General features: G+C 40.6%; 1 protein-coding gene across 1 annotated transcript in view; it reads right to left on the minus strand.

Moving 5' to 3' along the window:
- The window catches only part of RYR2 (ryanodine receptor 2), a 558,936-nt gene that overhangs the window by 60,337 nt on the left and 485,907 nt on the right, over positions 1 to 12,692 (minus strand). The window contains exons 79-82 of the mRNA XM_054584705.1: positions 6,934 to 7,033; positions 5,650 to 5,729; positions 2,020 to 2,096; positions 1,158 to 1,231 (exon numbers count right to left, since the gene is read on the minus strand). Coding sequence (XP_054440680.1) covers positions 1,158 to 1,231; positions 2,020 to 2,096; positions 5,650 to 5,729; positions 6,934 to 7,033 — 331 coding nt within the window. The remainder of the gene's footprint in view (positions 1 to 1,157; positions 1,232 to 2,019; positions 2,097 to 5,649; positions 5,730 to 6,933; positions 7,034 to 12,692) is intronic.

The raw sequence follows: 12,692 nt of genomic DNA on the forward strand, positions 1-12,692 counted from the left end.
CCCCAGACCTCAGTGACAGAGGCAGGCCCTCAGGCCAGGCGTTGTGACTATTGTCACAAACACAAAGCAGTTTTTCCTTGGCACTCAAGAAACCTACGCAAGTTGCTGCTGGTGACTTTTCTTGAAGGTAGATAACACAATTAAGTTACAGTATGACTAATACTTGGTGATGAAACATACAGATTCAACTGCCAAGCAGAAAGTAAAATCAGACCAAGAACTATATAGTACCAGCAGCAGCTCTAGAATATGTCTAAATGAGAGTTTTTAAAATATAGTAAGAAATAGGCACTAATACTTTTTCCTATTATGAGAACAAAAATAGATTGGTTAATTATTATTTCAGGAAGGCAAGCAGACTACAAATGGCAGATGAGAGGAGATTTATTTTTTGCAGCAAGATTAGTATTATAGAAGACTCAGTGTATATATTGATAACTCCAAACCAGACCAAAGACAGATAAACACATAGAGCCTCACTAAAACTAATTAAAAAATAAAACACAAAAGATTAAAAACAAATTAAAAATAGTGATTTTTTTCTTAATAAATATTAAAATGAATGTACAACAATAGTTATTTTTGCTTTAACTACACTGTGTGCTAATTTTTCTGGTTTATACACACATCTAATTATAGAGGAAAAAAAACTCAAGAATACATGAGTCATTTCTGTGCACGTGTAAATTGTCTGAACAAATACTACTCTTGAGTGTCTTTCCTCAAAGAGCTGGGCCTGTGAAGATGGCTGGCTCCATGAGCTACAGGGTCACTGTGCTAAGGGACGGGGTGGCAGGGCTGGGGGTTGGGGTAGCGGCCCAGGCAGGAGAGCCTGTTTGTTGACGCCCATTCTCTAACCTGGAACAGCCATGCACTTCCTCATTTTGTGGGTAACTCTAATAAGGGTCTTTTTCTGCTCCCCAGCCAGGTGGAGGCCACGACGGGAGACAGGGAACAGTAAGAGGGGACGACCTTGTGGAAGGTTGGGTTGGGTGTGACCTGTGAGTGTCCAATTAGGGGCTTTAAACGAGTTACATAAGCACCCTGTCCACTAAAAGACAGCCTTGCACCTCTCTGTGCTGACAAGATGCTGGATGGCTGACCCATGTCAGGAAAGCAGGGACACAGGTAACCCTTTTAATTTAAGTAATCAATACCTGATCCTTCCTCTGTCACCATTCCAAGTCCTTCAGCTTTGTTCTGTCGCTCAAATGCATTTAGGTCGAGGACACTACAATAACAGGAAGAAACACACTCAGAGGATCCTAGAAAATCTTTCTTCACAAGAACCAATGTCTACAAACTGGGTATCTTGAAATGTAAACCAAATGTTAACGCATACTGGAAACATGCCCCGGTCCAGTGCCTACCAGCCAAGGTTCCTGGTGCCCTGGGGATTGGTCTCTCCCCAGGCCTAGGCTGACGTGACTCCCGTGAAAGTCAAGCATGAGCCACTGGTGGGCTCCTACTCTGGGCGCACATTAGGAAGGTGGCAGACATACTTAAATACAATTCTAATAACCTTGTTTTTCCAGGTGGAATAGGTTATTACGTTAAGTGTCTATCAGGTCCTTAGTCAACTGCTGTCTGAATGATTTTAAGTGCCATAAACATAGAAAGTAATTACCATAAATTAGTTGATTAAGGACCATTTATTTAGGAAAAATGAGAAATGGTCCACAAGCTCCCAAATAAAATTAAATAGAATTTCCTTTTTTCTCTTTTAAAAATCACACACCACTCATGTACAAATATGCAGAGTTCACATTAATTCTCCAAGGTCCCTATCTAAGCACAGGGGAGATTCTTCCAACACATTATCAACATTGAGTAATTTAGTAATTAAGATATTACTAATACCTAACAATAAGACAGGAAATAAGACAGTTAACTTTTGCCCCCCTTTAAAGTATGTTTAATCACTAAAAGTCCTTCTGTGTATAATTATTGTCCACAGTGTAAGACAAACACTGCGAAAGACAGCGCTGCGGAGCCAGTGCGGAAACTGCGCGCACTCACCTGCAGGACTGCATCAGGCCAGCGAGGCTCTGGAAGAAACCCACATCCTTCTTCTCCTTGAGGTAGTCGAGCATTTTCTGCAGCAAATAGAAACCACAAGGCCACTGAGTGCAACTCGTTATTGGTAAGTAGAGAAACAACAAAAACACATCTATTCTGAAATAAAGACAAACTAATATTCAATGCGTACACATTACCAATGTCATCTTTTTCCGTAAAACGGTGACAGCATATCCCAGCCAGAGAGTGGCCCAGGTCTACGTGCAGCACATGAACATGGCTTGGAACAGGGTGGTGCTCTACACAAACACCAGAAGCACCATAAATATCCGTGAGAATAACTCTTCATTCTCTTCTCATCACTATTTAAGTGTCTGAAGATTCAGGCACTTTTATTTCACTGGGAAGAAGGTCTGTCTGGTTGCTAGTCACAGATTCCATACAAAAGTGAGTTCCTTAAACCACGGCCATCCAAGGGCTGTAACTACCATGTGCTGATGGTACAGACAGAAGTTTGGTTTCTGTTAGCATAGTCTCTACCGAGGAGTTATTTGACTATTGTATTTTTCTCCTCTGTACTCAGAATGATGTCCAGGTTCTGTGGTTAAACATAAATGTAAAAAAAGCTAAAGGAATGCATGGAGTGAATATCGTTAGCTCATTTGATGCTCATTGTTGTGCATGAAAATGGAACAGCTTTTTTTAAATTTTTTTTAAAATTTATTTTTACAGAAGCGAAGGACGGGATAAAGAGAGGGAGAGAAACATCAATGTGTGGCTGCACCTTGTGTGCCCCCTACTGGGGACCTGACCTGCAACCCAGCCATGTGCCCTACACTGGGAATCGAACCAGCAACCCTTTTGATTAGCAAGCCAGCACTCAGTCCACTGAGCCACATCAACTAGGGCTGCAACAGCTTTTTAAAAGGTGGTGTAATGTGTTGGAGGTTTCAAATAAGTACATACACCATGAAAAGTTCACAGAAGGCATGCCAAGCTTCTAAAAAAATAAAGTACTGATCTCCAAATTTTGATTATGGAATAATTCCTATGATTAGGCTGTCTAAACAGGGCTCAGCTAAATAGTCACAATTTTGGTAATAAATATTCAAAATAGTCAAAAAATTTCTGAAAAATTTTTTTCAGAAATCAGACTCAAAGGTAATATAAAATTAAATGCGTTAAGGCTGCATACACACATACATATGAATATGTACACATTATCTACCTATACACATATATGTATATACACATATAACTATATATATGCGCATATACATATGCACACATAATATATACATACATATACACCTATACACACACACGTATATATACATATATAACTGCAGGCACACATGTATATAGACACATATATATGATATATGCATTATATATGTATATACATACACATATATACCTATATACACCTATATACACATGCACACATATATGTATATGTAATCATATGTACCTATTGTATACATATATATATGCATATATAGAAATATGCATATGCCTACCCATGTATATGTATACAAATACCCACAGAGATCCACAAAACACATAGCCATTTGGGGAAGGTGGTGATAAGTTACTGGTCTATTAAAACATGAAGCACTCATTAGTCATTGGTCTTTTAAAACAAAACAAATATGGCTTTGAGGGTCAAAGGGAGGTGACAGAATATCACCTTTTTTTTAGAGAAAAAGAGCAAAGATCTATGTAAACAATAAGTATATAGACTGCCAGAAGTAGGCTTACAGTTGTGAATATATGAAACACAGTTTATTTTTGTATTATTTAATTACTGTATTTTTTCCATATGATGTCTCAAGGTTCCTTTCAGCTGTAAGAATATCTGGATATGTGTATTATACAATTAAGTTATTTTCAAGTAAAACACAATGCAAGAGAAATTATTTGACAGATATTGTGAAGAGATTAGGTAGATTTTCTTTATTTTTCCTTTTTAAAAACTTATACAGGTTTTTACTATGGAAATAAAAAAAAAAAGGACATCTATAAATTAGATGGGGAAAAAAATCTTTGTTTTCCCTGCCTTCTAACTGAAACATCCCTTTCAACTAGTAACCTAAGCACTGCACAGGAGGGCCAGTGGCTACTGTCATGTCACTGACCTTTTGTACCAGGAAACTGTACCGAGCACGGTACAGTCACTACAGCTATTTGAAAATAGACTGATCACTTGTCCTCCATGTTTATTAGACCAAGGTCTAAATATTTTACTTAATGAACTCATAAAGAAACACACTGTTATCAAAAACCTGTTTTATAACATTTGATAACTGCATTTCAGTACATTTGGCTTCTGTAAGTCTGTGCAATTTGACTTTGTGCATTTACAAACATCGCACAGATGGAGTTTGGAGGCCTCACTGAAGTGGTAGAGGCATTAAAAAGAAAGGGCTGAGGGCTGGGGATGGGGTGACGTCTGTGTTCTCGCCTGGTCCTAAAATGCAATGATTACATTTACAGAGCAAAGTATACAATTTGAGAAAAACGTACAGATGAGTTTTTCAGCTATGCTGCATTGCTACTTAACCTGGTCCCAACTTCACCAAATTTTCTCTGCTTCACTTTTCTTAGGCTCCAGGATCTTCTAGCAGCACATTCAGGCCCTTTCCCATGGTAGCAATTCCGAGATTCGCAGCAACCCACAGTCAGCATGCTAAGGCTTCTGTTAGCCTTTCTTTCCTTCTACGGGGGGAGCCCTTTACCTGCCTCACAGAAATTTACCCAAAAAAGAGTGGTTCTTAGTTCCATGCTCATGAACCATTCTTTCTCATACAGAAGCCAAAATATGAAAGGGAGATTTTAGCTTTAGAATAACATGATCTGTTACTTAAACTATGTTGTTTTGCTGTTTTTCAATTGGCACAAGAATTTTTATCTGAGTTTAGGACTACACTGTAGCCACGTGGATGGCAGCCCCCAGGTGTGTGGCACACAACCTGAGACAGCCTGTTTCTGACAGTTGTTTTAAGTCACCCGAGTACTCTCATTTTACCAAACTCCCAGACCTTGGCCTTCAGACGGCATCCTTCGTCGCCCTGGTTGAAGTTATTAAAACCCCAGCCCAAACCTTTAAACAGAGCATAGTTCAAAACTTGGTTGCAAAGTTATTTTTCTCATTTCTTAGGAGACTAGAAGTATCTACAACTAATATAATTCTTGACAGTGCATTCTGCTTATGTGTTCACCTACAACAGGCTTCGTATCAATACATAATGAAGTCCAGAGGATCACCTGTCAGGAGCTGTAACCTGACCCACCACATGCCCCGCTAGGCCTGGGTAAGAATCGCCTTTTCACTAGGAAGCGCCCCAGCTGGCGGCTTTGGCAGGGTCCCTGGAGTGAGCATTGCGGGTGATGATGACATGCACGTGACTTAAGACTCTGAAGAGAGCTGGTGCCCAAGCGGGGCGTTTAGTGTGCCTAGAAGATATTTGGATGTGGGACAAGGTGATCATAAAGTAAAGACATATTTCACATAGAAAATGAGACAGCCTGCAATTAATAGTGCTTTTAGGATACTCAAGTAGCTCAACAGGAGGGCTACCTGCCCCATTGCTTGAAAAGTGCATTATACGAGTGGCTTAAAGACTTTACCTGCTGTACTGTGGAGTTGCCGCCATTCAGGATAGCAATTCCAAGTTTCAAAGTAGCAGCTACCATCGGTCCCGTTTCACCTTTAAAATACAAAAAACAGTGTTCCTTACATCATTTTACCTGCCACATTAGCCTCTTCTACCTCAAAATGTGCACTTTTAAAATTATTACCACCCCTACAAATCTCTATTTTGGTAGAGGGGGACAGACTTACATATCAAAAAATATTTTAAAGGTAATAATGCATATTTTGCCATCAATGTTTTACCAAATGTTGGGTAATATAGACAGAACTAAAACTATATGAGGACAAAAAATTATGAAAAAACAATTGATTTTGAAATACTGAGACCGAAAAATTATTAAAATTCGAAACTATGCTTATTGAAATTAATATAAGCCACTTAAAATTTTCCTTATGGAAAACTTCTCTCCTTGCTCCCTGAACATTATGTTTGAGCAACTTTCATTATTTTCATGTCCTCACTTTTACCTTAATATGTCGTAGCCTTGCTTTGTTAGGATGACTAGTCCCAATCTGAAGTTATTCAAATGATAATGGCAAAATTTTAAATCCAACTAGTTGACTATCATTTAGTGTATATTTTCTTTCATGTTATTCACCTATACTTATCTTAGAAAAATAGAAATAATCCCCATATTTACAGAGTGTGCCAGCATTAATTTCCCATTCTGTCACAAATTATAGCAAAAAGGTTTTCAAAAAGAAGATACTATTAATGTAAGAAAAACCATCCTGAAATGGCTAGCTACTGAAAAATGTATGTCAATATTACTTTAATTGTTAAAAAGGGCTCGCTTTAAAGGTCTACACATTTCTATCAAGGGTCTGCAAACCGTGGTCTGCAGGCCAAACCCAGCTTGTCATGGGTTTTCATAAAGTTTTATTAAAACACAGCCACTCCATCTGCTTCCACAGTGTCCGTAGCTGCCCACCCACTGCTGTGACAGAGGCCCCGCAGCCAGGAAGCTGAGAGCATTCCCCTGGCCTTTCCCAGGAAACGCCTGCGTACCTGGCTCACGCAAGCAGCTCGCTGGAGTTGGGTCACAATAGAATTTCCAACACTTCTTAAGCAGAAATAAAATAGATCTTTCAAAAAGACTGCAACAAGAGTCAAGGTTTCCCTGAGCAAAGGCAGGCTCGGGTCGGGTCCATCACTGACCTGGGCGTGACCCAGAAACGCGGGCACAGACGGGGTCAGTGGGCTCGACTGTGGGGTGCTGCGCAGGGAGGCGGTGCTGCCACACCGCCCGGGGGCTCACCTTTGCTGGCGCTGATGGTCTGCAGCACCATCTCGGCAGCGCCGCGCTCATGCAGCCGGGCCTGCTGGTATAGGAGCTTCTGCTTCTCCATCTCCTTCTCCTGAACACAAACCCCAACCATTTATGTTGTGGGCGTCGGTTAGCAAGTAGCTTCTCTAAACCACACTGTTAGTCATCTCCTCATGTACGGGCTCTATGGCAACATCATGGACCATTTCAACACCAACACTGCTATTACACAGATGTTCACATGTTCGACTCTTGGTTTTATGTCAACTGGTTTACCAGGAATGGATTGTCTCAATTTTAATGATTTGATCAGTCCAAAGCCTGTACCATAGTTTTGAAGTAGCTGTACTTCATCATTGAAACTTGCACTTTCTGAATTATACATTTGTGCATGTTTGTCACATTTTGAATAATCTCCCATGTCATGGCCATAACTTGATACTGCTCAGCAAATGGCTCGAGTTGCAAGGTATCACTGAGTGACAGAAAAATGTTAACTGAGACGTGTTGGAGTTTAAGCAAAATTGAAAGCTGATATGGGTAAAAAGTAGGCTTCAACAAAGCAGCAGACTTATGAGAGAGATCTCCCCGGTGCCCCCCAAAGAATAAAGAAGCCGTGTGCCTTTATATTTTGTATTCTCTGGTGGCAACAAACAATACTGCATGGTGCTGCTGGGCAATGGCTGGAGTTTGCTCTGTTCCACTCAAGCTACCACTGAAAACATAAAGAAGGAAATAAAGAGAAAATATAAAGGCACAGCGAGTGCAAGACCGGAAGGATCGTCACTTGAGCTGTCCAGCTCACTGGAGAACCGAGACGGGACTAAGCAGTACAAGTTGCAGAATGAGAGTTGCATAGAGCCCGGTAACAGCGAGCCCGTCGGTGGCGTGGTAGGGAAGCTTGGTCAATGGGACATGAAACGCTCAGTTAGTATCATGTCCGTCAACACAAAGGCCAAAACATGTGACCTCAGAGCAGGAGGAGCTGCAGCAGAGGGACCGCTTTGCTGCCATAAACTTTCCATCAAAGAACGGCAAAGAGACACTGGAAGATGGAAGAGGTTTAAAAAATGAAGGCTTGCTGGTTACAGAATATGAAAAATAAATAAACTCAAAGGAGGGGGAAAAAATGGGCTCAAACAAATGAAAAAAGAAACCTTTAAACCAAAAGCAACCGACACAGACATCAATGCTGTTACCAGAGAGTTCTCGCCGATGCTGGCAAAATTGTTTCTTAAATCTTTGATAATATCGTGCTGCGAAAACAAAATCGATCAGGGTTTTTTTCACACTATAGTTAGAGTTCCTGCGGTTAAATTTTTATTTTTTCTTAAATTATGTGATAGGCCTAAATGGAAGCAGAGAAAAGAAAAAAAAAGGAAGCTTTGCTTTGTGGTAGCCATGCTGACATCTAAAAGGTTTGCCTTCATGTTTAAACCTCTTCCTGTGAAGTCAAAAACAGAACAGAAACAAAACCACACAGACACACAAAACCATATTGTCATCGCAACACAGTTTCAGAAAAACTGAAAGAAGACCCTTCCGTCTGCCCTTGAGGGGTTGTTTAAAATCGGTGAGCAACATTTGATTCTTCCTTTTAGACCCAACAAACTTTCATTGTCTGCCCACTGCCAGAGCTAGTCACAGAATTTTGCTTTCCAGCTTCACCAGCTCCTTTGTGAGAGAGGGTCTCAGTGAGACAGTGATAAGAAATTATTGGCCCCGGAAGTGCCCTGTCATATCCATCAATGACAGAAGCAAGGGGGTAAGAAAGATCAATTCTTTCTAGACCCAAAAGAACATCAAGATAGTCATCAAGACATCCAAGGAAATGGCAGCACACCATATAGTCTTGAGGGGAAAAGGAACAAAAACCACAATAACCTTTGCCATTTCTGCTAAGTAGGAACAGCAGCTCAAAGACCTGCCGGAGCACTGCATGTGGTGCACTCTGAGGCCCCTGTGTCCTTTCAGTAATTTAAGTCACGTGGGGCGGATGGATGACAGGAGGATCAAGAAATAGACAGGATGTCAAACTGTCTTCTTTAAAAAATAAAATTTCCAGGGCAAAGAGCACTCTCATCTACAGCACCTAAACTTCTATAATAATTGTTTCAGAAATAATGGAGACATTCATTTGAAAGAAATGTTGAACCAAAAAAGATGCAGTGATCTAGAGTTAGGAAGGGCCGTCCGCTAGGAGGCGGTGTTGGGCCGGCCCCACGGAAGCCTGTCTGCAGCTGACTGGGCTGGGCCTCCCTCCCCAGGGTCCTCGCCGTCCCCCTTTCAGGTGCTTTGCCCTTTGAGGACTGCTTCTCAGGGTGTGATTTAACCTCATCCTCGGAAATTCTACCACGACATAAAAAAATGAAACCTTGGCAGCTGCTCCAGAAGTTTTCAGATAATAAACAGATGGATTAAGTGGAAAGAAAAAAAGCACTTTCATTTCAAATGTACCACAGACTTGCTTTTTTAAGCAGATTGAAACAGATCTTTTAAAACTATCTCACTAAAGGATATTGCACTTCAAAAAACCTTTTTAACAGTAAGGTTCCCCACTCCAGATTCTGTTTAAAACTGCCAAGGGGTCTTAAATTAACATTATTCCTTCAACCCATGTTTAGTCTTTGAGTTATTCCAAGGTTACAAAGAAAGGTTAGGGCGGGGAAGGAAAAGAGCAGCCCCACAGTCTGAATTTTCCTTTAGGCAAACAGCTCTGATTGCCCAGAGTCACCAAGAAGTATCACTGTTTTCCTAACAAGATTGCTGTGAGTCTTTTCAAGGTCAAGAGTAGTCATAAATCAGACCATGATCAAATCACAGGGGTTAAATGGAAGTATTCAACATCATGACGTGCCTTCAGTATAACTCAAGTTTCTCATAAAATTGCAAATGTTCTTACATATGGCCTAAACGTGCCTCACACTTTTAGCATTTGATGGAGGGGAAAGCTCAAAGGCCTAAAAAAAAATTCATTTGGTTCTTCAACAACTTGCCTTATATGAGAAAAAAATATTGAAACAAAAAGAATAAATTACATCTGTTCCCTGATACTTGGTGGAGAAAATAATTTACCCTCACAATGGAGATGAGCAGGCATTTTCACCAGGGCAGCCGGTGACGGCAAAACAATTCCCACTGCTCCCGAGGGACCCTCCTCATGCACGCGTGCACCAAGGCTGGGCCACAAATCAGACTCTGCCTCACGCTGCTTTTTTTTCTTTGCGTTTCCAATCGTACGGCAACTGCTGAAAACACTTCCACAATGTTTTCGTCTTAAACTGAATGTGGAAGTGAGTTATAACGTCGGTGAATTTCCTAGAGCTGAACTTGTTTTAAAAATATTTCCCATAATTTAACATTATAAATATTTCCCAATACTTAATGTTACAAGTCAACATTAAATATTCTTATCTGGCATCTTAACTCTAGTCATAACCTACAAGGTGATGTTGACCCTCAATATTATAAGGAAAAAAGACTGAAATATACGTGATTCCATTGGATAACTCTGAGGACAAAATGAAAGGCAGTGAGGTGGCACCAATACTTTGGTTTGTGACACAAATGGGCCAGCTATGACTAAGGAAAACAAACGTGTAGGTAAGAGGCGCATTCTGCACTTCAGTTCATTTTGTTCCTATCCCAGCTTCTGGAACTATAGGTTGGCTCCATTCATATAGAGTGCACTCACGGTGCTAACAAGACATTTCCAAAATTATAATGTTGTTTCATAATAAATGGTTCCCTAAGTTTTTACATTTTAAACTTAATTTTTTTTCAATTAAATGAACAAATCTGAAATGCCCTGGGCGTGAAGCAGCTGGGGGACAGTGGCCACAGCTGTTTTGTTTGTTGTTCATCTGTTTGTTTGTACCTCACCAGCACACACACACGGTACATCCAGCACAGGTCCCTGCACATGATAAATGTTCCCCCAAACGTAAATGAATGGCAGAACTAAATGATGTGGTATCATGTAGTATGCATAGTTAATCTGAAATTTTACAAATGTGAAAAATGTATCTAGTTTCATTTCAGTACATGGTCAAAGAGGTCTAGCATTATACACATAAAAACAAATAATTCTCAAATTGTAATTTTTAGATGATTTCATTTTTTCCTACACTTTTCATTATTACCTATTCTGTCTGTGACTGAAATATCAAATAGCATATCATCTTCCAGATTCTATTTCTCAATAGGATAAGCATAGTTGCTAATGTTCTTTTAAAGTAAAAAAAGAAAAAGTGTGGTTTTCACAAAGTTTGTTTAAAAGCCTATCAAAGTTTTACTAATATATGCCCAGAATCAACAATAACTCTAAATCAGAGAACTAACGTTCGATTAATGTTTCAATGTGCTGTGCACTGTGACTTCACAGCTTACTTTTCCCTGTATCATGTGTACTTGCCTTTTGGCTGGATTCGACATGTTTAAAACATTAATACTGTGCCAAAGCAGTAACACCCAGCTGAGTGGGAGCAATCTTCTGTTCCACGGTCCAGAGCGAATTCCTCCTACCTCTCAAGAAGCTCCATTAACAAACATTAACGTCAGAGGCTATCAAAACAGCAAAGTTAAATGGACTTGTCGTCAGAGGAAATGTGGTTCATTCTGAGCACAGCACTGACTGGAAGCCGCCTCTGCTTACCTGTCTGTTTTTTTGTGAGCTGTCAGAGCGCTGGAGACAGCCTTGAACACAGCCTTGAACACGGAAAGAAAGGGCTCTACAGTCCCACTCGTGTGTCCTAACAAAGGACAGTGTTGGGGAGGAAGGGGCCTGACAACCCTCAGCGTGTGGAAGGATGTTTCGGTCATGATGGTGCCAGAAAGAAGCGTGTGGGAAAGGAAAGGTTGGAATTAAGTTCACCAAAGATGAATCGTAACAGCTCATTGTTTGGGCTCTGAGGGCTCTCAACACGAGTAGTTCCAGTGTCTGTTATTCTAGTTTTCAAGAATGATTCTTAACCCTGCCCCAGATCCACCTGCGACACAGCTGAACTCCAGGCAGTGACAGTCTCAGATTCCCTGCCAGGGCCGCTGCCCAGCAAGGGAGGGGCTTCTCCAGAGACTGTCCTAAGGGTACGCAGTCCCTCCAGCCCCAGACCCTTGGCACTCGTCCAACACCAAGCCCTGCTCGGATGAACTTTACTATATAAATTCTCAAATAATTACTTTTCCTGAACGGCTAAGGACTTTTTCATTGTATCACACATTGTCCTCTTTGCAAAGATCTTCAAAAAAAGGCTTCAGGAATTTGTTTCTCCCAAACAAGGAGACTGTCTTTCTTTTACCAACATAGTGATCTGTTAAATGTCTGTGATTGTAAGTTGGCTCCTGAAATCCTGGAGGGAGCGAGTGGGGCGGCCGCCATGACCTGGCAGACAACAGCATGGTTTCTGGGTCAGGCTCATTCCCGCACGGCTCCGCTTCATGGCGCTAAACCCTCCGTTCCTTGACGATTGTGCCCCTTCATCTGACTGTATGATGTAGAATTGTGTGATAATTACAAATCCCAAATTAGGAAAAGGTAGAGATTCATATATATGTACAAATGATAGACCTCATTTTCCATCAAACATTTTTATTGTGACATTCCTATTCTACAAAAACATAGGATTTATTTTTCTTTCTTGCTGCTCCACCAAAGAACAGAAGAAAACTAATGGAAATGCATTTGCTTCTAGCGGTATTTATGCATTTAGAAAAATTATGAAATTTCTCTGAAAATGAAAAGAACTTACTTT

This window comes from Pteronotus mesoamericanus, unplaced genomic scaffold (assembly GCF_021234165.1).
Source record: "Pteronotus mesoamericanus isolate MK-2021 breed Mesoamerican mustached bat unplaced genomic scaffold, CSHL_Meso_final contig_120, whole genome shotgun sequence".
Classification (NCBI taxonomy): domain Eukaryota; kingdom Metazoa; phylum Chordata; class Mammalia; order Chiroptera; family Mormoopidae; genus Pteronotus; species Pteronotus mesoamericanus.